This window comes from Pelophylax lessonae (genome assembly GCF_965119305.1).
Source record: "Pelophylax lessonae genome assembly, chromosome: 7".
NCBI lineage: Eukaryota > Metazoa > Chordata > Amphibia > Anura > Ranidae > Pelophylax > Pelophylax lessonae.
Window position 1 is genome coordinate 290438631 of NC_138774.1, and position 25378 is coordinate 290464008.

Consider the following 25378-nt stretch of genomic DNA (forward strand, 5'->3'; position numbering starts at 1 on the left):
TGGGTTTTCCTTACTGTTTTTTGTTTTTTATTGGTTGAGCCAGATGGACTTGTGTCTTTTTTCAACCTGACTATGTAACTATGTGTCATTGGTGACTCTTGTCACTGGTTTGATCTCCATAAACATTCTGTAGCCTTCTGTCGCTATTGGACATCCTGCACCCTTCCTTCGTCAAGAACACAACGGCGGCACATTGCTTCTGTATGGAATCCATTCCATTCCATCCAGTGCCTCCTAGGGGACTGCTGGGTATAACACTTTCTGGATTCCCCTGGGTTACTCTTAGCAACTGATAGCAGAAAATTAGTACTTTAAGTCTTTGGCTCAGTCAATGATAAGTCCAGGGGATGTTGTTTTTGTGTTTTTATTGAGAACTTGGATAGGAGAAGGGATGAGTGGGATACTGCAACTGAAAACTATTCACAATATTGAGGACAACTGACTTTAGAGTGCGGCAAGGCCGCTGCTTCACCCTGCCACTAAGGGGAAGGTATTTTAAATGTTCCTGCTTGAAATTCTTTTCAGGGCTTTAAACTTGGCACCCCATTTCACTCTCTCTCTGTGTGCTGACACTCGTCCACTGACTCTACACTCTGGAGTGGTCCCCTTCCCAGGCAGACCCCTGAGCAAGTTCCTCTGTACTCACGGAAACAGAATTTTCCAGATTTACTTCAGCCCCAACTCCTTCAGTCAGCATCTCCAGGACCTCTGGGTTCAGCTACACTGTCTGGTTCACCAGGCTGAATGCCTGTGACCACCATTCATAACTACAGGAGACAGCTGTCACCCTCCTTCCGAGACCTGGCTTCCCGCCCAAAGACCTCTTGCCTCATGTGCTCCTGGCTTTTATACCCTATCCCATGATGCACCACTTCCTGTGCCAAACCCATGGGATGGTATCTAAGTCTGTGTGTCATTGGCTGTGTTTCCTCCATTGTCCAATGTACCTCTCCATTGGATACAGTGGGTACACTCCCCCAGCCCACATAAATCACACATGGAACACATGAGCAGGCCTAACTAACGATCAGGCTCCCCTGATAAGCAGAAGGAGCAACTAGGCTTTACCTACCTAGCACCTATCTAAGAGGCAGTGGTGGATGGTGCTCCATGGGCCGGGGGGGCGGCAGACGGACCACACCATGCCCCCCCCCCGGACCACACCACACCACCCCCCGGTCGCCGGCTCACTAACCTGGACTGACGTGGAGGGCAGGCAATGTCGGCTTCCCCTGCGTCTTATCCCTCCTCCTCCTTGGCCAATAGCATGGGCCTCTCCTTTCGGCCAATCGGGAAACGGGTCTCAGGACCCGCTTCCTGATTGGGTGGGAGGAGAATCAGTGTGATAATAGTGAATATTCATTCGCTATTGTCACACAACTGGGTGGGCTCGGGGCGCAGTACTCTGCGCCCCGAGCCCACCCTTTTTTGAAGCCTAATAGAGCCTCTGGCTCTAATCACGTGCTTAAAAAAAAAACCCATTGGAATCCATGCGTCTGCATGTAGATTAGGGGGCCGGATGCATGGATAGGGGGGGCGGCACCCCTGCGCCCCCAATGCACCAGCCGCCACTGCTAGGAGGGTGCTACAGTACATTACAATGAAAAAGAAAAAGAGGAGTTACTATAGAGGAAGAGTTAATATACCAACATGTGGAATCTGAAGGACCTATGGAAGTTCATAAAAAGTTACGCCCACTTTTGGATAACTTTCCTCTTATTTGTTTTTATTGCATCTGTTCCTCTGAAAATTTACTCTATATTATTAGGGGCAAAGTTTAACGAACACTATAGTTTTTCTTGCTTGGATTAAGCTGGAAATCGGAAACTCACCATTTCAATGAAGTAGAAGATATTACAATGTGAAGGGCAGGGTGTGGAAGAAGGAAGGCACGGAATACAGATGTAATAGGTAAATGTCAAGTCATTTAATGAGAATCTTCTGTTCGGGAAGGAAAGCACGACTTATTTTTTAATTAAAAATGATAATAACTTGCTAACCAAACTTCAAATCATTGTCAGCAGATATATAGCACGTATAACCTGATCTTATGTGTTTCAAGCATTTTACTATGATGAGGCTTGGAGCAAAGCAAAACTGATAGAAAATATTTTTTTTTTTTTACAAAAGATGCACGCACAGTTAACAATTACCTATCAGGATAAGGCTCATTGAGGACCAGGCATGACCGGTCTTATGCAAGCATTTAAATATTCAGTCTGGACCCTTTCCTGACCCGAGATCAATGATGCCTAAATGCCGCGGCCAGATTTAGCTGCATCAGCATTTGTTGGTAAAATTGACAATAACTCTGTGACTAATTTGCGAACCTGAAAAGATCTCATGTATTTTTTACGGACATATACGGCCTTTTTTTTATACACTTTTTAATAGCTTTCATTTTTTTTTTTTTTTGGTATCGAATGACAAATCTATCATATACAGTGTGTCACAAAAGTAAGTACACCCCTCACATTTTTGTAAATATCTTATCTTTTCATGTGATCAGTCTCCACCTGAAGCTGGCTGCTGGAATGGTATTTAGTCCCTTCTCTGTGTGACAACACTGAAGAAATGACACTTTGCTACAATGTAAAGTAGTGAGTGTACAGCTTGTATAACAGTGTAAATTTGCTGTCCCCTCAAAATAACTCAACACACAGCCATTAATGTCTAAACCGCTGGCAACAAAAGTGAGTACACCCCCTAAGTTAAAATGTCCAAATTGGGCGCAAAGTGTCAATATTTTCTGTGGCCACCATTATTTTCCAGCACTGCCTTAACCCCCTTAAGCATGGAGTTCACCAGAGCTTCACAGGTTGCCACTGGAGTCCTCTTCCACTCCTCCATGACGACGTCACGGAGCTGGTGGATGTTAGAGACCTTGCGCTCCTCCACCTTCCATTTTAAAATGACCCACAGATGCTCAATAGGGTTTAGGTCTGGAGGCATGCTTGGCCAGTCCATCACCTTTACCCTCAGCTTTTTTTAACAAGGCAGTGGTCGTCTTGGAGGTGTGTTGGAATACTGCCCTGTGGCCCAGTCTCCGAAGGGAGGGGATCATGCTCTGCTTCAGTATGTCACAGTACATGTTGGCATTCATGGTTCCCTCAATGAACTGTAGCTCCCCAGTGCCTGCAGCACTCATGCAGCCCCAGACCATGACACCCCCACCACCATGCTTGACTGTAGGCAAGACACACTTGTCTGGCCAAAAAAAAGTGGCCACCTGGAATTAAGTAAGCAACTAACTAAACTAAGAAAGCAGTAACTCTCCTATTGGGGAGTTACTGGATGTGCCCAAAGAATGAGGTCATCTAACTACCTGAATATACTGAATGACCAGGTTATTCCATCAATGGATTTTTTCTTCTCTGATGGCACGGCCATATTCCAAGATGACAATGCCAGGATTCATCAGGCTCAAATTGTGAAAGAGTGGTTCAAGGAGCATGAGACATCATTGTCACACATGGATTGGCCACCACAGAGTCAAGAACATAACCCCATTGAGAATCTTTAGGATGTCCTGGAGAAGGCTTTGCGCAGAGGTCCGACTCTCCCATTATCAATACAAGTTCTTGGTGAAAAATGAATGCAACACTGGACAGGAATAAATCTTGTGACATTGCAGAAGCTTATCCAAACAATGCCACAGCAAATGCGTGTAATCAAAGCCAACGAAATATTAGTAGTGTGTGACCTTTTTTTTTTTTGGTGACAACTTTTTGGCCAGCAGTGTATATACACTATATTACCGAAAGTATTGGGACACCTGCCTTTACACATACGTGAACTTTAATGGCATCCCAGTCTTAGTCCTTAGGGTTCAATATTGAGTTGGCCCACCCTTTGCAGCTATAACAGCTTCAACTCATCTGGGAAGGCTGTCCACAAGGTTTAGGAATGTGTCTATGGGAATGTTTGGCCATTCTTCCAGAAGCGCATTTGTGAGGTCAGGCACTGATTTTTGGATGAGAAGGCCTGGTTCACAGTCTCCACTTTATTTCATCCCAAAGGTGTTCTATAGGGTTGAGGTCAGGACTCTGTGCAGGACAGTCAAGTTCCTCCACCCTAAACTCGCTCATCCATGTCTTTATGGACCTTGCTTTGTGCACTGGTCTAAATCATTTGGTGGAGGGGGGATTATGGTGTGGGGTTGTTTTGCAGGGGTTCGGCTTGGCCCCTTGGTTGAGGTCAGGACTCTGTGCAGGCCAGTCAAGTTCCTCCACCCCAAACTCGCTCATCCATGTCTTTATGGACCTTTCTTTATGCAATGGTCCAAATCATTTGGGGGAGGGGGGATTATGGTGTGGGGTTGTTTTTCAGGGGTTGGGCTTGGCCCCTTAGTTCCAGTGAAGGGAACTCTTAAGGCATCAGCATACCAAGACATTTTGGACAATTTCATGCTCCCAACTTTGTGGGAACAGTTTGCGCACCAGTGCACAAAGTAAGGTCCATAAAGACATGGATGAGTAAGAGTTTGGGGTGGAGGAATCGATATATCGATAATTAATATTATATAACAATAAATAAACAATTAAAATTGAGATCCGGTTCACACTACTCCGACTTGGGACACGACTTCTGTGCCCTCAAGTCGCCCCAAGTCTCTTGTCATCACAAATTCAATGTAAATAAATGAGAGCCATCTTAATATGCACTACTAAAGTCGCTCCGACCTCAGAAAAGGTTCCTGTACTACTTCAAGGGGACATCTATCCGACTTGTGCCAATAGACTTCAATGGGAGTCTCCTCTAAGTCGGATCCTTATCTATTTTCAAGCGACTTGTTATTAGACTTTCCAGGAAGAAGAAAAAGATTAGCCAGGCATTCCCCACCGACAAAGTCGCCTATCATTTAAGTCTCTTCAAAGTAGTGCACAAGTCTCTTCCAAGTCTCTAAACAAGTCTCTTCAAAGTCACGCTAAAAAGTCGCTCCTTCATGTGGCGACTTTTTGGTCGTGGTAGTGTGAACCGGCTCTAAGAGCAGTGTGTATGTGTGTGTAGATTTATATATATATATATATATATATATATATATATATATATATATATATATATACACACACACCGCCCTTATGCTCTCCATTTTTAATTATTAATTATTATTACCTACTGTATATACAGTATATATTTCACTTTTAAAAAAAAATGTATGTAATTATATATAATTGTATCCGACTATTACAGTATTAAACAGATACACACTGCCACCTTCAGTCTGCACTTGCATCTGCAGGGCAAAAGTTTTTTTTTTTTATCAGCGAAGCCTCCAGCCGAATTTGACACCTAACAGGCGTGCAAAGTGTCAGTTGCCACCTCTCAAAGAGATAATGTTTCTTAACATATCCTCAGCACAGGGCACCATGTTGGGAAACATTAATAGAGATTGCAGGCAGGTGTGCAGGCTTATATTTTGAAGATTTACATATGTAACTTTATTTATCAATACTTAACTTGCCCCAGTATAATTAGAAGTGTCAGTAAGCAGAGGTTACTTGACGTCTGAAGCTGCTCATAACTTCTTGAACATTCATTGTTTCACTATTTTTGTGAGCGTGTTACAACACCAAATAACAAAGTCCTCGTGTTCACTTTCCTTTTTTTTTTTGGTGGAGGATGCGGGCAATAATCACTTTCCATTTTATGTTCTGCTTTCTCGGGTGCTGTTGTAGGGTCAGGCTGTCGTAAGGTGAGGTAGGGATGGTTGTGCTTCTGTGGAACCCTAGGGTTCCTCTAATGGTTGCTAGGGGGGCGTGGCTGAACCTTGCATGTGAGCGAACGTGCGCCTCGATAGCTCCGCCGAGAATCCTGCTCTCTTCTCCTCTATTTGACTGGATCTTCGAGTTCCTCCATACTTCACGTTGCCGGTGTCCTCTCTGCTCTTCGGCGTGCCTCTGGTGAGTTGATTCACTGTCCTCCCGACCATGCAGAAGCCCCGGAAGGAGGGGAAGGGTTCCGCGGCCGGACAGGCCAAAGATGGCGCCGCCGGGCAGGGGGGCGCCACACAGGGATACTTACCTTGAAGCTGCCCAGAAACTTTTCAATATGCCTGCATCCAGGGATCGCTCCTCCACTTCTGGGACCCTCCCGAGTGTCTCGCCTGGGTCACCAACAGATGCAGATGATACTGTGCCATTGGGAGACATTTCAGATCTAATGGTTGCTAGGGGTTCCTTGAGCAATGACCAATCTTTTTCTCTCAATAAGTTCCCATTGACACCAATTACTTTTTAGCTATCTGTAGGAGGGAAATTCTTCCCAATGCTTCACAAATGCAAGGAACACTTTTCCCACTGACCATCACACTCAGTTGTAGATCTAGTCATTTTTAACAGGGGTTCCCTGAGACCAGAAAGCTATTTCAAGGGTTCCTCTGTGTTGAAAAGGTTGAGAAACTCTGCTATAGACATTTATTTATAAACATATTCTTAACAAGCAGTAAAACCTAAAAACAAGCCCTCACTGACCTCTGTAGCTGTAGTCCCCGTGGAGAAGTCCATGCTCAAATTCCATAGCAGAAGCACTGAAGTCATTCTCTCAGGTGCTCAACTCACTCTTCCTTCCCCTCCTAGAGTTATAACCCTGTTCCTAGAGATCAGAGGGCAAAAAGGCTGCCGAGTCACAGTTGGGAGGGGATGCAAGGCAAGTTGAGTTGCTGGGATACATACTTTAATGACTTCCGAACATTTGGGTTTCCCAGCAAGTGAGAGTGAAAACAACGTTTTAGTAGACCATGGAAGGGTCAGAACGTCTCGGTTCTTACAGTATTTATTGTTTTCTTCATCATTGTGGTGGGACAGTGTCACAGACTTAGGAGGCTTTTGGGAAAGGATTGCAGGCTAGACTCCTGGCCACTGTCTGGGGGGAGCAATCCTTATTGGTAATCTCATCAACTCAAGCCACCTGTCTTTCACACAATAACCTATTATCTACTCTGGGGAAAGAGAGGTTCACCCACAGGAACCTGGAGCCTTGTCATAGGTCCAGGGTGGGTAGGAGATTGCGAGACCCCAACCAAGCTGCGGCGGTTCGTGGGGTCTGGAGTGCTTGAAGCCCTCGGGAAGCACTAGGAGCATGTGTCAATGGAGGTACCCAGTACAGGGGTGTCCTGTTCCGTTACAGACAGGATGTCAGAAGGAATTTCCCCAGTGGGAAATCTTCCTCTGGATCAACTGTGGATATATGGTTCTGTTTCTGGAGGTTTCATCTTATTGGTTGAACTCAATGTGTGGGTGGGTGCAGCGTGATGCAGCAGACAGAAAACACATGGAGTCCAGGTGCAGTAACAGGAATATATTGAAACAGAAGACCAGCAATATACAACTGACGGCAACCTGATCAGGAACACTAGCAAACTGTAACATCAATGGGACAGTAGACTGACGACTCGGAGGTGCTGAGAGCATCTGCCACAAGGAGCGGAATATGGCCTGGCTGGTCCGTACCCAAAGGGGAAGCTTTCCAGAGATTTGGAGTGGTCCCTGCACTTTCCCTACTCCTACGGAACCTTTCCCTGAACTGTCCCTGTCCCTACTCTAGCCACTCCCAAAATGCATGCCAAACCCAGGAGCCAGGGTCTTAAATAGACCCAAGATGGCCTCCACAATCACATGTGGTGTCAGCATCCAATCTGTTAGCTGCCTCCCTGTGTCCAAGGAAACCATAGAGGAACTAGGTTCCCCTCAACTTCCTACCCTATCTGCATTGACGGGCACCACCTGCAGTGGGGAAAATAGACTGCACCTGCCTACAAATAGACTTATTGTCATGGACTTGCAATAGTGTTTGGCAAGCTTACCTGTTCCTTCATGTCTGTATGAGAGGTCAGACTTCACTTCTGGTTCCTTTTTATCACCACCCCAGGTCATCACAGGAAGTCTACATTAACCAGTGCACTGCAGGCCTGCTTTGCTGTTCAACAGTGTTTGTTCCTGTTTGCCGTGTGCTTGATCTACTTTTCTGTGTACCGACTTTGGCTTGTCTCTGACTATTCCTGTTTGCCTGTTACCCTGACCTTTGGCCTTTCCCTTGATTACCCTCGTCTGCCTGTTACCCCGACTTCGGCTTACCCATCACCATTCCGTGTGTCCTGAGTGGCTGCTTTCCTTCTCTCCCTACGGAGTGTGACATTGGGGACCCCAGGGGCCGGGACCTGGGCCCAGCGGCAGCCAAGTCCATCCTCACCACTAGAGGCTCTGGTGAACACCTGCTGGGTCTTAGACTCCGCGCCCTGGGGAATCTTGGGCTCACGTTCCTGTCCATCCGCAGCAGTCTGCTATTGGGTTCACTACCTTGCGCTGCACCCCTGCCTCCAACAGGGTGCAGTTGTCACCTGGCCACAGGTGACCTGACACTTATGTCTTTTTAACTCCTGACTAATTGTGAGATACAGCTTTGTTAGAAGTTTAAATAGTGTTTTCTTGTGTTATCAGATACCTTCAGATTGCAACATAGTTTCCGATTAAATTTATACAATCCAGTAAGAGTTCCTTACACGGGTGGAGGAAGTGGACTGCAGTTGGGCAATCCATTCTCATCAAAGGCAGTAAGGTCACATCGACACCAATCTTCGATGACTTCTCCCTTCCCGGTACACCAGTATAAGCTCATAAATGCATTCTTGAACACCTGCAAAAGGTAAAAACATCAATATGATACTTTAAAAAATTTGATTTGGTACATTCACATCATTAAACACATCCTGCTCACAAATATGCATTTAAAGGTGTCAGTTCAAGATGGAAGCAGGTACTCAAACGCAGTAACATGGGATCATATTTGTAATACACTGACTGGCGCCTTCCTTTCAGCCTCCTCTACCCCACCTCCAGCACTGAAATACACTATATTACCAAAAGTATTGGGACACCTGCCTTTACACTCACATTCACTTGAATGGCATCCCGGTCTTAGTCCGTAGGGTTCAATTTTGAGTTGGCTACGCCCTTTGCAGCTATAACAGCTTCAACTCTTCTGGGAAGACTGTCCACGAGGTTTAGGAGTGTCTATGGGAATGTTTGCTGGAGGTTGGTTTATTATTACAGGGGGGTCTATTTTTGTTTTGGGGGGGGTCTATTGTTGCTGGCTGCAGGGGAACTGTTTTACTACTTTTAATGGTATGATTAATAAATTCCATACAAGTTCCTTAGTGCCACAAATGATACTTGGTTCTGTATTCTCTAAAAGGGGAACCAAGGGACGGTGCTCAGGGGTGGGTAAGGGGCGGAGACAAGTGGTGACTCAAAGAGAGGGGAGGACCTACACCTATTCTCTGATAAAAAAAAGCCCTGATGTTATCTATTGTTCCCTCTACAGGTACTTTTTTGCAAATTTCTGCAGCAATTAAAGAAGAGGGAGGTAGGCCTCACCCAATAAGTGGACCTTGTGTGAAGGTCTGCTTTAAGAAAAGACGAACTGGAAGTTTTTCCTTCCCAATTAGAGATTCAAGAAGAGGATTATTAGGAAGATTATTGAGATGCCGCTGGATTTATTATACTCAATTGAGAAGATTACATTTAGAGAACAAAGGGTGCTGTATGACTGATTACTATTAAGTAAGATTTGTATTACATTCGATCGGTGAGCCAAGTATTTCGATTTAGGCATCACAGTTAATATTGTGCTGGAATAGTTATATTGGACTGGGTTAAAAAAAAAGTCCCTGCTGCTTAAAACTACTTGGCATAAAGTAAGGGGTTCTGTTGCTTTGATCAAGATTATTTTATTAAATATTTTATTCTAATTAACGTATTGAAACACGCAGATTCTGAACCCTTATTTCTACAAGCTGTTATTGTTATATTGTGCTTTTTCATGTTATTTCTTTACACAAAAATCTTACTTAAAGGCTCAGCCTAACCGAAGGGGATAAGTGTGTTTAAAAGCCTGTGCTGCTATCTATATAAGCCTACATAAACCGGTAACATGAAAAAAGAAGAAGCAGTGGTCTCCAAATTGTGGTTCAGGGGCTGGATGTGATGCTTTGCTTGCCTCTTTCCGGCCCTTAAAGGCACTATTCCTCCCACTGATACGAGACACTATTCTGCCAACTGACATTAAAGCGGAGTTCCGGGCAGAGAAACGATTTTTTTCTGAACATACCCCCGGGATAGTCAGGGCTAGCACATTCCACAATGGCTAGCCTCTGATCTGTCCCGTTCGCACTTACCTGTAAGAAGAAATACTTACTTAGAAATTTTCTTCCACAGCGTTTCCATCTCGGTTGTGGGCAGCTGAAGCCGGCGCGGTCTTCTTCTCTGTCTTCTTCCGCGTCTTCGTGTCCCAGAATGCACTGCACCGGCCCCTCTCGTCACTTCCGGTGCGGCGCCGCATTCCTAAACAGCTTCTGGGCATGCCCAGAAGCTGTTTAGCAGGGGAATGCGGCGTCGCCCGGAAATGACGAGCGGGGCCGGTGCGGCGCATTGATTCCTGGGAGCTATGACGTTTAGCTCCCAGGAATCATCGCGAGGCAGGAAGTGACGGGGTGAGCCTCGGCGCTGGAGGAGGAAGCTGTCATAGGTGAGTATTTACGATCTTCAATAAAAAGGAGAGTAAACAAAAAAAAAAAATAATAACTATCCAATTCCTTTTCAGGTGAGGCATACCTAGCGGAGGGGCACAAAAAAAAAAAAATCTTTTTTGTGCCCGGAACTCCGCTTTAACAATGGAGCGCCATTTCTACCACTGATACCAACAATGGGGCATTATTTCGGCCACTGATAGCAATGATGGGGCACTATTCCTCCCACTGATACCAACAACATGGCACTATTCTTCCCAATGATACCAACGGTGGGGCACTATTCCTTCCACTGATACCAATGATGGGGCACTATTCCTTCCACTGATACCAATGATGGGGCACTATTCCTCCCACTGATACCAAAGATGGGGTACTATTCCTCCCACTGATACCAATGATGGGACACTATTCCCCCCACTGATACCAAAGATGGGGTACTATTCCTCCCACTGATACCAATGATGGGGCACTATTCCTCCCACTGATACCAATAATAGGACACTATTCTTCCCAATGATACCAACGGTGGGGCACTATTCCTTCCACTGATACCAACAATAGGGCACTATTCCTTCCACTGATACCAACAATGGGGCACTATTCCTTCCAATGATACCAACAATGGGGCACTATCCCTCCCAATGATACCAATGATGGGACACTATTCTTCCCAATGATACCAACGATAGGGCACTATCCCTCCCAATGATACCAACGATGGGACACTATTCCTCCCAATGAAACCCACGATGGGGCACTATCCCTCCCACTGATACCAATGATGAGGCACTATTCCTCCCAATGATACCAACGATGTGCACTATTCCTTCCACTGACACCAACAATGGGGCACTATTTCTCCCAATGATACCCACAATGGGGCACTATCCCTCCCACTGATACCAATGATGAGGCACTATTCCTCCCAATGATGCCCACGATGGGGCACTATCCCTCCCATTGATACCAATGATGAGACACTATTCCTCCCAATGATACCAACGATGGGGCACTGTTCGTCCCAATGATACCAACGATGGGGCACTATTTCTTCCACTGACAACAATGATGGGGCACTATTCCTCCCACTGATACCAATGATGGGGCACTATTCCTTCCACTGACAACAATGATGGGGCACTATTCCTCCCACTGATACCAATGATGGGGCACTATTCCTTCCACTGATACAAATGATGGGGCACTATCCCAACAAATGATACCAACAATGGGGCACTGTTCCTCCCAATGATACCAATGATGGGGCACTATTCCTCCCAATGATACCAACGATGGGGCACTGTTCATCCCAATGATGGGGCACTATTCCTCCCACTGATACCAATGATGGGGCACTATTCCTTCCACTGACACCAATAAAGGGGCACTATCCCAACAAATGATAACAACGATGGGGCACTATTCCTCCTAATGATACCAACAATGGGGCACTATTCCTTCCACTGATATCAATGATGGGGTGCTATTCCTCCCACTGATACCAATGATGGGGCACTATTTCTCCAAATTATGCCAACAATAGGCCACTATTCCTCCTAATGATACCAATGATGGGGCACTATTCCTCCCCCTTATACCAAATGTGGCGATGTTTTCTCCCACGGATGCCAGGAAAATTTCCATTCCCGCTGGTCACAGTCCAGCCCACCTAAAGTCTGAAGAAAAATAAACTGACCCTTTTTAAAAAAGTATGGAGACCCCTGCTCTATAGCATCTATTCTAGACCAGGGTTCAGGGGAACTGTAAGGTTCCCTTAGAGATGGCTCGGAGTTCCTCGAGCTGTGGCTAACTTACCTCCTTTCTCATGGTGCTCGATAGTTCCAGGTCCAAAGCCAGAGGAAAGGATTGCCACTACTCCCAACCAGCCCAGATGAATAAAGGATAAAGAGTGACCTCAGCCTACATGCCTCCACCAAACCGCACCCTAATGCATATCGCCTGGCCCACTGGGGCTTAATCATAGGCGGGCGAGGCGATATGCATCAGGATGTGTGGTTTGGTGGAGACATGTAGGCTGAGACCACTCTATCATTTATTCACCTGGGCTGGTTTGGAGTAATGGCAATCCGGTTCCTCTTTACATTTACTAAGACCCTGGATTGGTATCAGGAAAAGCCTGCACCACATGTTCTGGGACACAGGGATATGCTTTCACCTCTGCTTTGAGTGGCGTCATAAGCAATCAAAAAGGTCGAAGTTGACGTTCTGGCCACCACTGTAAGTGGGGCATTTTTCCCACTGAACCCCAACAATGTAAGAGGCATTTTCCCAATGACCCCCTATAGACTAATCTTTAGGGGTTCCCTGAGACCTGAAGATTATTTCAAGGGTTCCTCTAGGGCAGTGATGGCGAACCTTGGCACCCCAAATTTTATTGGAACTACATTTCCTACTGGGACACAGGGATATGCTTTCATCTCTACTTTGAGTGGTGTCATAAGCAATCAAAAAAGTCGAAGTTGACATTCTGGCCATCACTGTAAGTGGGGCATTTTTTCCACTGAACCCCAACAATGTAAGAGGCATTTCCCCAATGACCCCCTATAGACTAATCTTTTGGGGTTCCCTGAGACCTGAAGATTATTTCAAGGGTTCCTCTAGGACAGTGATGGCAAACCTTGGCACCCCAGGTGTTTTGGAACTACATTTCCCATGATGCTCAACTACACTGCAGAGTGCATGAGCATGATGGGAAATGTGGTTCCAAAACATCTGGGGTGCCAAGGTTCACCATCACTGCTCTAGGGTAAAAAGGTTGAGAAAGGCTGCTCTATAGTGTGTACTTGCCCTGGTGTGATTTCTTTCTAAAGTCTCGTTCCTCTGCTATCATCCTGAGTAATTTTAGGTTGTGATGACTACAAGTAGTCAAAAGGGATGGGGGGAGGAGCTCCAGTATTCCATCAGGGATTTATAGCCTCAGCTGTGCATGCTTCCCTATGAGATTGTGTAGAGGGGGGGTCCATTCCCTCCACCTCAAGTCTCAGATTACACTCTGCCCTCCTCTCTAAGCTGTGTAGTTTTTGATATCAGATCCCTGCCCCCTGCCTCTGGAAGCTTAAAAATTCTGTGTAAAATGTTTGCTTTAGGTGGAAGTACAGGAGAGAGTCCTGCAGACAAACAGGTACAACTTATTTAGGAGGATTTACTTCATCTCTCAGCGGAGACCAGTATTGGGTGTATGTGGGGATTTACAACCACCTTAACCGCTTGCCGACCGCCGCACTATTTACTGCGGTGGTCAGCCCCTCACAGGCAAAGCGACGTAGGGCTACGCCGCTAGCCAGTGAGGCTCTAGGGAGCGAGCGCGCTCCGCCGGAGGCACGGTCACGGACCCCCCCCGCGCGTGTGCCCGGCGGACCCGATGTCCGCCGGGCACTCGCGATCGTCCGTTACACCGGAAGAAAGGCAGGCGGCTAATGTAAACAAAGCCACCTGTCATTCTTCCTTGTGTAAGAATGGAGATCAGACGGTTCTACTATGTAGGACCGTTGATCTCTGTTCTTACACAGCCAATCACAGTTAGAAACACGCCCCTAGGGACACACTTAACCCCTCCCTCTCCAATAAAGTTAACCCCTTCACTGCCAGTGTCATTTTTACAGTAACAGTGCATATGTATAGCACTGATTACTGCAGTAATGACACTGGTAACCTCAAAAATGTGAAAAATGTCAGTCAAGGGTCCGATCTGTCCGCCGCAATGTCGCAGTCCCGCAAAAAAAAAATCGCAGATCGCCGCCATTACTCGTTAAAAAAAAAAAAAACAACAAAAATGACAAAAATCTTTCCCTTAGTAAACGCAATAACTTTTGCGCAAACCAATCAAAATACGCTTTTTGCGATTTTTTTTTAACCAAACATATGTAGCATAAAACAAATTGGCCTAAAATGTTAAAAAATTTTGATTTTTACATTTTTTTGGGGAATTTCATATAAAAAAATGTGAAAAATATTGTTATTTTTGCAAAATTGTCGCTCTTTTTTTGTTTATAGCGCAAAAAGTAAAAATCTCACAGGTGATCAAATACCACCAAAAGAAAGCTCTGTTTGTGGGGAAAATAAGGACGCCAAATTCGTTTAGGTACAGCGTCGCACGACCGCGCAATTGTCCGTTAAAATCACGCAGTGCCGAATCGCAAAATAGGCCCTGGTCAGGAAGGGGGTAAAAGTTAAGTGGTTAAGGCCTAAAGGCGTAACATGGGCTTCCTGTATTACCGTAGCACGGTGATCACTCGAACGGAAGCCCATCATACCAGTTATGGTCACAGTTTTGGAGGCGTGCGATTGTACGTGCTCCCAACACAAAACATAGATAAAGCCCACCAGGGCCGGTGCTTCCACTGGGCAAAATAGGCAGCCGACTAGTGCGCATTGCCACCTAGGGGTGCATCCATGAGAAAGGGAAGGGAGCCCACCGGAGTGCTGCCTGCATGATGATCCTCTTTGTCTGGAGCTGAGTGGCATAAACCCTGGGCAGGATGTAACTCTCTCCACTGAGCTGGTGGGCAGCCATTCATCCCCAGGTGTAACATGGAGGAATATGGGGGTCCCTGGGTATGAAAACCATCAGATCAGGGTTACTGGATATGACATAGAGAAGTTTTTGACCCCTTCCCTTTTTATTTATTTGGGGGGGGGGGGGGGGGCGCAAGTAGCTGGTCTTGCCTAGGGTGTAAAATAGTGTAGCACCGGCCCTGAAGCCCACCTCTGAGCAGCTACTTGTTTGCAAAGAGGTTAAATGAAATACCCATCTCATTCTTTGGTCTTAGAAGCTGCTTTCCAAAAATCACATCCTATACATAACACAGATGGGTGATAAGGACAATAAAAGTGTATTCACCTCTCGCGTAGAATTATCTTGAATTAAATTATACAGAGGGGTGATCCGATTAATTTCCAAGAGAACTGGGATAGGGCTGACTTGTTCCTTGCCAGCCCGTCGGCACAAGTGGCAGCTTGCCGGGCAGCGGCCCTTCTCTTCACAGTGGATTTCTACACCCATGATAAGCTGGTCATCGGAGAGCATCTGAGCCGTCAGCAACCCCGAGAGGTAAGTGATGAACGGCATGGATTTTAGTTCCTTCTTGCTGCCCAGTTCAGTGGTTTCTATGCATGGAAAAAAAAAAAAAAAAAAAACAGAAGGGTTGATCAATAATTCATAATGCAACATGACAATTATTATCCATAGACAAAAACACCGTGCCATTGTCACGCAACATTCAATTGCTTGATTGCCATGTGATGGTGAAGAGGCTTAGATTTGATTCCTCCAGGACTTCCAACCTAATAAAACAATTAAAATTTTTGTATAGGATTCCTCTGGAGGCTTTGGCTTCCTGCCAAACTCCAAAAACATACTTGTAGGTAAACTGCTGTCTAGAGAACGCGTGAATTATGGGATTGTCGTTGATTGTGATCAGTTTTACTTCATTGTTCTTTTACTTGTATTACTTGAGTTGACCCAGAAATTTGGTTGCTGTGAGATTCAGATAAAGTTTCATGGATGTAGATGCCCTGAGCTGAATCCAAATGTCAGTGTTATTTGGGGTAGTTAAGATCCCCAAAGGGCTTCTAGGAGAAAGGAACCAATAGTAGAAAGCTGGTACCCCCCCCCCCCCCCCCCCACACACACACACACACACACACACACACACACACACACACACACACACATACCCTTTCAATTTACAATGCCTTTCATCATTACGGCAAATGCCTTGGGGGGACAGGGGAACAAAGCAACCTTGACCCAATGTTGAGGGTGTTGGAGATACAACAGCTTTCAGCTTAGCAGATTAACTGCAGTTCACAAATAGGACAGTAGATGTCGCTAATGCTCAGTGATATGCTATGCATCTCTATGATGTGTTGTAATTTCCTGTACACTGTACTGAACTTGTTGGTTATCTCTTCCTGTCTATTGTTCTTATTACAATGAGGTGACATCTTTGATTTCTGTGTTATGTTCCAATAAAGAAGCCAGTTCCTGTTTACTCCACAATGTCTGATCTGAATGGACTCCGCTGCACCCAGTGATCACACTCTGCAACAGAGTTGCGGAGAGGGGTGGAAGAAGTGGTGATTTAGGGGATCTGTTTGGAGGGGGGATAGGGGAAGAGGATTTGTGCTTGTGATATGGTGGGGGGAGGGGCTTTGCTAAGAGGGAAAACATTTTTTATGGGGGGGGGGGGTTTGTGCTTGGAAGAGAAATTGGGGAGGGGGATTTGTGCCAGGAGGGTAGATTGGGGGGGGGATTTCTACTGGGAGGGGGGATTTAGAGTAGGGGAGAGGATGTGTACTTGGAGGGGAAATGTTAGAGGTAGAGGATTTGTGCTAGGAGGACTAATTTTTCTTTTGGGGGGGGGCATTTGTGCTGGGGGGGGGGATTTGGAGGATGGGGTGGCATAGATTTGTATTCGGAGGAGGGGGGATATATGCTTAGGGTGTAACCATGCAGTTTGGTGCTCTTTTTTTTTTTGAGGGGGGTATTTACTGACACTTAAAGCCCATGCATCTTGGTTAGGGGGGCACAGTTTGACATGTTTGCCCTGGGTTTTAGATGACCTTGCCCCAGCACTGATGTGGATGTCCTGAGCTGTTAGGATCCCCAAAAAGCTGGTACTCTTTTTTTTTTTTTGGGGGGGGGGGATATTACCTGACACTTAATGCTCATGTATCATGGTTAGGGGGGCACAGTTTGACATGTTTGCCCTGGGTTTTAGATGGCCTTGTCCCAGCACTGATGTGGATGTCCTGAGGTGTTAAGATCCCAAAAAGCTTCTAGAAGAAAGAAACCAACAGTAGGAAGCTTGCCCCCCCCCCCCCCTTCACCATGTAATGACTTTAATCAATAGGGCAAATGCCTTGGGGGGACAGGGCAGCAAAGCAACCTTGATCCAATGTAGAGGGGCCTCTTCCACACAACTGGTCCCTCAAAAAGGATGTGAGGGTTTGTGAGAGGGGGAGATTTGTAGGAATATGGACGCTTTACTTATAATATGGTGGCTCCTAGATATCCACCCCCTCCCAGGGAAATGGGCACAAGGGCACAGTATTACCCCTTATTATACAATCCCAAATATAGATAAACACATTGTCAGGACCCGGGTCTAAACCTGCGACCTCTGACTGGTGATGTACGTTCTTGCTGAGCCATCGGAGATGCTGGTCAGGACCCTGTTGGATCCATTAGACAATCCTCCCTTATGAGTTGTTTCTGCTGAACCTTGAACCCTTGGCTCCTCCCATGAACTTTCTATTTAAGCCATGCCTTTGCACTTCCTGTTTGCCAGATTATTGTGCTCTCTCCAGCCAATATCACGCTCTTGTCACTCCTACTGCCATCTGTGTCTCAGCTACCACTTGTTATCAACCTTTAACTTGTTTTTCGACTACCCTTCTGCTTAATTCCAACCTGCAACCACTTGTTACTGACCTTTGATTTGTTTACTGACTAAGCTTCTGCTTGATCCCTATCTGACATATCTGCTACAGGATCCCGGCTTCCTCACCTCAAGGTGGGGCAATGCTGAGGACTGCGACCTGGTACTAACACATAGCAAAACCCATCTCCACCATTAGGTTAGTGCTTAGACCCTGCACCTTGGGTGAGCCTGCATCATCTGCCAGGGTGATCTGCTTGTACAGTTATAGGCCAGTTATAGGTTGGGGGCAGAGGCCATTTTCTTTGATCTGCTTGTACACGTATCCTTCTGGTCAGTGGGAGCCTCTCTACTGCTATAGCTACTAGTCTCTGAGCCTGACCCCTGACCGTGACACACACTGACACTGTAAAAATGCCTTTTACCCCTTCCTGCCCAGCCCTGGCATCCCTTCAGCTGGGCAGTTACGCTCAAGGGGGCTGGAAAGACTTCCTGGTCAGGTCAGTCACATGATCAGGAGCTGGCAGGGCATTACTAGACCGGGAATTGCCTTTGACAGCTCAGCCAGCACACTCTCAGCCCAGAAGCCTCTGCCGCCCATGGACGCATATGTTCGGCGCTTGGGGAGTAAAGCTCTTTACCACCGCACATGCGTTACATACGTCGCCAGCAGGTAAGGGAGAAGTACGGGGAAAGCTCATCTGGCTATACTTCCCCTGTGGACCACAGTTCGTTCGCATTCCTGTGACCTGTTTTCAGTGGACGTCACAAAGCCGGTCCAGGCTGGGGAAAGATCACAACCATATGGTCAGGAGCCACCCAAGCACCTGGCTCAGCCTCTCAGCAAGCCACTGAGAGCCTGAGCTGGCCGCTCCTGCCCACTCCACAGCATAGCACTCCATTGGGCATTGGGGGGGATGGGCAGAGTAGAGAGCCGATGGCTGACAATCACCAGTGAGAACTAAGAACTGAGCGATCAGCAGTCTATGATCACTCAGTTCTATTGGTGTTGCACCGCAGAGCACAAGCACGTGTATATCAGCAGAGCAGTGGACGGTGTCAGTAGAGCAGAGACTGATGTCTGTAGGAAAGTGGACGGTGTCAGTAGTTTTTATTTTTATTATTTGTTTTTTTTTTACATTTTTTTCTGTTTTATTATTTTTTACAGTGTTTTATTATTATTTATTTTTACAATTTTTTTTAGGAGCCAGGTTGGGGGGGGGGGGGCTTGGTGAAATATGAAAGGTTTAAACAGAGAGAAAGGGATTGAGGACAACGCTCCCCTAGTCCCTTTCTCTGAAGCCTAAGCTGCACTGGACAGTGAATGAATGGGAAGTGCTCTTTGCTGAGTGGCTTCTTGTTCACTCACAGACTAAAGCATAGATTGCTATGCTTCGGGTAAGAATGAACACAGGAGTGATCAGTACAGATCACTCACTGTGTTCATTCATTCATCCATCCTAAAATATCCCCCACAGCAGACAGCTGGAGAGGAGGGAAGCAGGCAGCACTGCATGAGAGAAAGAGAGACAGGGGATGGCTGGAAGCAGAGGGAATAAGCACCACGCAGGGGGATTAGGGGGTGCTCAGGCACACCCAGCATACCCAGTGCACATGCCTATGGGGGGGGGGGGCGGGGGGGAGCCGATGCTGCATCCACCTAAGTAGGCAGGGCCGTCTTTAATATTGATTGGACCCTGGGCAAAAATTTTCTTGGGCCCTCCCAAATTCCCATATCAACTATTTACAGACAGTGCGGGCTCAAGGGGCAGCTGCTTTGGGCCCCACAACAATGACTGGGCCCGGGGCAGCTGCCCTTTTGCCCAGTGTGAAAGGCAGCCCTGTAGGTAGGTATGATTCTTAACTACTTATGGACTGCCCACCGTGTATTTTGACATTAAATACCGGGGTTATGGCAGCAGCTAGATCCATGATCTCATTTCAGAGCTGTAACTCCTCGTCAATCAAGTTGACCCGTCGCCCAAGGATGTTTCCCCACCATGACCACATATGGTTATTGACATCATCTGGGATCCCCGGTGGTTTGTTTACATTGTAGCAGCTGGGGATTTGAAGGGGTAAACTGGCCAATGAGTTGGTGGTTCAACAAAGCATGAATGGGCTAGGTTCGGAATCCGAATCTCTTTCCGACTTGTTTTTAGTAAAGCAATTCTAAATACGTAAATTATAAATAAATGCAAAGGACGTGTCAGTTCATGTCTCATAAACAATTTAAAAAATACATAAATGCTACTACAAATAATAATAATAATAAAAATAATAATAAAAAAATAATAATAATTAAAAAATAATAATAATAATAAAAAAATAATAATAATAATAATAATAATAAAAAAATAATAATAATAAAAAATAGTAATAATAATAATAATTGGCTCTCCCAGATGTTCCAGTAAATATTATGCGGGAATTTATATCAGGAAAAACAAAGATAATTCGTAACTTCATTTTAGAAATTGTCTCGTAAATAACGTTACCATCCTGGAATAGAAATCAATTATGTAAAAATTTGTGTTCCATTGCCATCTACTGGTTCAAAACCAGAAATACAACTTACAAATCTATCTTGTGTGCGTTTATAAAGGAAAACTATGATGGCGCTGACTCATTTTTAATGTAATGTTTTTAACTTACCCTCCGGAAGATTTAACCCCCCCCCCCCACTTCATGACCAGGCCACTGCGTTACATTAACCACTTTAAGACCGGAAGGATTTGCCCCCTTAGGGACCAGGCCCTATTTTGCGATTCTGCACTGTGTTATTTAATGGACAATTGCGCGGTAGTGCGACGCTGTACCCAAACAAAATTTACGTCCTTTTTTTCCCACAAATAGAGCTTTCTTTTGGTGGTAATTGATCACCTCTGTGATTTTTATTTTTTGCGATATAAACAAAAAAAGAGCAACAATTTTGAAAAAAAAAAAAAAAAAAACAATATTTTTTACATTCTGCTATATGACAAAAAAAATTAAAAAAATACATTTTTTTAAACATTTTAGGCCAATTTGTTTTCTGCTACATATTTTTGGTAAAAAAAATCGCAATATTTTGATTGGTTTGCGCAAAAGTTATTGCGTCTACTAACTACGGGAAAGATTTATGTCATTTTTAATGTTTTTTTTTTTTTTAATAGTAATGGCGGCGATCTGCGATTTTTTTGCGGGACTGCAACATTGCAGCGGACAGATCGGACCCCTGACTCACATTTTTGACACTTTTGGAAGTACCAGTGACATTACTACAGTAATCAGTGCTAAAAATATGCACTGTTACTAAAATAATGACACTGGCAGGGAAGGGGTTAACACGGTAAGTGATCAAGTGGTTAAATGTGTACCTAGGGGCGTGTTTCTAACTGTATGGGGGTGGGGCTTGTGAAATGATCACAGAGACCTGTAATCCTACATAGAAGGATCACAGGCACTCTGTGATCATTCCAGAGAGAAGAACGGTTTACAACAGCTGCCCGTCCTTCTCTCTCAGTGGGGAGCGATCGCGGGAGTCAGGCGGCAATTGGAGCTGCCTGTCCCATGCATCAGAGTCCCCGCTGACGAGTGGGGGCGGTAGCACGCCACCGGCGGCGCGGGCTTGCCCCCTGGCTGCAGGCGCTCGACCAACGTATACTTACGCCGGTTTGCGCAGGAGGTGCCGCCTTGCTGCAGTATAACTGCGGTGGGCGGTTAGGAAGCAGTTAATGGATTCGACAATACTTAGCAGACAGATCTGCAGGCAGAGGATGTTCTAGACAACAACTAGTGCTGGTATTCATGGTAAAAGTAGTAAAAGCAACCTGTTAATCAGGTTCTGGCTAAACGTCCATCAGACTCCTTAACACCCCTGATTAGGGCAGGTGTGCACTGCAAAGATCTCAACTGCAGTGTTCAGTACTGACCAGCAGAGGATGCATTCTCAAGGCTAACAACTGGAAATTAGATTCCAATTAAATGTGTTGAAACCTAAATGGGTTTTTTAACATGACAGAAAACATTTCCATGCATCTATGTAATCCGGCACTACTTCTATTGATTGAAAGCAAAAAAAAAAAAAACCCTGCCAGCATTTTAGATCTAGATCGCACAGCGACTTAACTGCGTGTTACTATCATTTTGCAACAAAAATATAGTCCTTTATACCAGCAGTAAAAGGCGTGACCGCGTGCAGCAAAACCACGCTAGCGTTTCAGAACCGAGAGATCCTATGATTAAATTTGACACACTAAATAGTTCCCATAAAAGGTTATACAAGCGATAATAACTGCGTAGCCTTGGAAGAATTGGTGCAGTTTGTTATATCAGCGATGCCTATGGCGGCATAGGACAGATATACACACGAGATGTTTAGTACATTGAACCCCTTTTATTGGTCGTCTGCTCAGAGGAAAGTGGACTTTTGTACATAAGACTTCCAAATGCACTGCTGAGATTTTTATTTCCTTGAAAGCTATATTCCCGATATGGCACTTTCTAAATCGTTACATTGGTCCAGCTTGGGGTATGAATGGGTAAACAAAAAAATTAATTCCGGCGCTTGGTATACAAAAGAACAGCAGTACACAATTGATTTGAAATAGACCACTCAAATTAGTCCACTAAAATACATAACTATTATATTATCATTATTATTATTATTATTATTATTATTATTATTATTATTATTATTATTATTATTATCATTATTATTATTATTATTATATGTAAAATATTGATTTATAATTATTTTATATTATTTTTTTATATATACTTTTATTTTTTTATATTATTATTTTTATTAATATTATTATTACAATGTTTTTATTTTTATTATTATTGGTAAAACATTATTTTACAATTACTACATAGTATTATTTTATATATATAGTGATCTATCTATCTATCTATCTATCTATCTATCTATCTATCTATCTATCTATCTATCTATCTATCTATCTATCTATCTATCTATCTATCTATATATAGTTATATATTATTATATATAAAATATTGATTTATGATTATTTTATATTATTTTTTTTATTTATATATATATATATATATATATATACACACATTTATTTTATCTTATTATTATTTTTATTAATATTATTATTATTACAGTGTCGCCGGTGGGAGGGGGATACGCAGCAGCGCTGCGAGGGGGGGGGGGGACAGGACACAGGGTCAGCAGGACAGGGTTAGGGGGGCGGTGGAAGTGGCATGTAGCGTAACCAGTGACCTCCATTTTCCTCCTGGATGAGCACATTTTGGGTGGAGGAACTTGACTGGCCTGAACAGCGTCCTGACCGCAACCCGATAGAACACGTGCGTGTAAAGGCAGGCGTCCCAATACTTTTGGTAATATAGTGTAGGTCCTTCAAACTACGTTTACAAAAGATTTTTTTGGGTTCAAGACAAAATCGAGAATAAAACAATAGTCTTGAAGTTAGATGGCCAACTGAGCAGAGGACAGATAAATTAAATATGATTGGTCCTAGGACAGATCCATTTTGGGAAGGACGCCTAAACATGACCACCGCTTCTGAGGACACCACCCTTCTCTGATTGGCTCCCGCTGTGTCCAATCACAGTGGGAGTGGGTCACCGCGCGTCCCAGACCCCAGGAGATCCAACCTGCTGTAGTATATCTGCGTGGGGTGGTCCATAAGTGGTTAAGACGAAGAAGGGGCCACTGGATGACACATTTGCTGGCCCCTTTTCCTGTCCTCCACCCTGACAGATCCCGCCGGTGGGAGGTGGGAGGGGGATACGCAGCAGCGCTGTTAGGGGGGGGGCACAGGGGCCAGGGGCATCAGGTCAGGTATAGGGGGGTGGTGGAAGCGGCATGTAGAGGAACCAATACCCTCTATTTCCCTCCTGGATGAGCACATTTTGGGTGGAGGAACTTGACTGGCATGTCCTCAACCCAATAGAACAGCGTACGTGTAAAGGCAGGCGTCCCAATACTTTTGGTAATATAGTGTAGGTCCTTCTAACTAGGTTTACATAAGATTTTATTGGGTTCAAGACAAAATCCACAATACAACAATAGTCTTGAAGTTAGATGTCCAACTGAGCAGAAGACAGATAAATTAAATAGGATTGGTCCTAGGACAGATCCATTTTGGGATGGACGCCTAAACATACCCAACGCTTCTATTTTTATTATTCTTGAAGTTAGATGTCCAACTGAGCAGAGGACAGATAAATTAAATATGATTGGTCCTAGGACAGATCCAATTTGGGAAGGACGCCTAAACATGGCCACCGCTTCCGAGGACACCAGCCTTCTCTTCAGCATTCGTCCTCAGCTTTGCTCCTCTTCAGCGTTCCATAGAAGTTGTAGCCTGAATCAACACAACATCTGCGTCCTTCTTAACAAAACCCAAGCAGGTCAGCCAAATGGAATTAATTTTTACGAAGTGACATAATTCCTCGCTATCGCGGCGTGCGAATCTGCCGACAAGGCTCATTTGGGGCTTCAGGTGCGGCTCGGTAACAAGCGAACACAACAGGTCATGTATTAGTTATGCACGGCTAGTATGTAATTCCACAGCTGGGGAGCTCTCACAATTATTAACAAGTTTTCTTCATGTGCCATTTTCCAAAAGCAAACAACCCGGTGGGAACAAATCATCTGTTAGCGGAAACAGAAAAAAAAAATTGGCAATATTATTTAATTTATTTATTTATTTTTTTTTGCTCTCGTATTGAGGTTTTAAATAATGGACCCAAATTGCTCTTATCTCGCGGAATGGCTGGCAGGTTTGGAGCTGCAAGTGTTCAACTGTGAGATTAGCTAAGACTCGGCTCGGCGTTGCTTCTCAATGTTAGTTATTGCATCCCTGACTCCCGTTTGCCAGCGTGCTCGCCGCTCGCCTGATCTGAATTCCAAAGCAGGCACATCGGGAGGGAATAGAAACGTCAACATACGCCGAACATCCGCTAAGATCTGTTCTGTTTTATTTTTTTCCAATTTATTCTCCTATTGAACCCTAAGCCATGATATTAAAAGTGATATTAGGAACTTGCCCTGGTGTCTAATTAATTTCACACAAGTTACATAAAAAGGGGAAAATGAATGGTGGTGTTGGTGGTGGTGGTGGGGAATCTACGAGCAGAGCAATCTGTGCCTGAACTGCAATCGCTCCTTTGCAAGCCAACGTCGTGCCAGTGGACTAATTGAAATGCAGCTTGTGTATTTCATAATTGCCAAGTTTTAAACAGGGGATTTGTAAGTCTTGTTCCCTTACGAGACGCGAATGGATGTACAGAGACAGGTTGTTAAGGTACGCATTGAGACAACAGGCTAAGACACCTAAGCAGCAATTACTTTCGGTGGAAAAGTTCTTCATTAGAACCCATTTAGAAGCATTTTTCTCCGCCATATACACTCACTGACCACTTTATTAGGTACACCTGTTCAAATACTTGGTAACACAAATCAGCCAAT

General features: G+C 44.8%; 1 protein-coding gene across 2 annotated transcripts in view; it reads right to left on the reverse strand.

Annotated features, from left to right (window-relative positions):
• The window catches only part of ASTN2 (astrotactin 2), a 409628-nt gene that overhangs the window by 30310 nt on the left and 353940 nt on the right, over positions 1 to 25378 (reverse strand). For both annotated transcript variants that reach the window (XM_082263954.1, XM_082263953.1), the window contains 2 exons: positions 15390 to 15655; positions 8501 to 8634 (listed from right to left, as the gene is read on the reverse strand). In XM_082263954.1, the coding sequence (XP_082120080.1) occupies positions 8501 to 8634; positions 15390 to 15655 (400 nt within the window). The remainder of the gene's footprint in view (positions 1 to 8500; positions 8635 to 15389; positions 15656 to 25378) is intronic.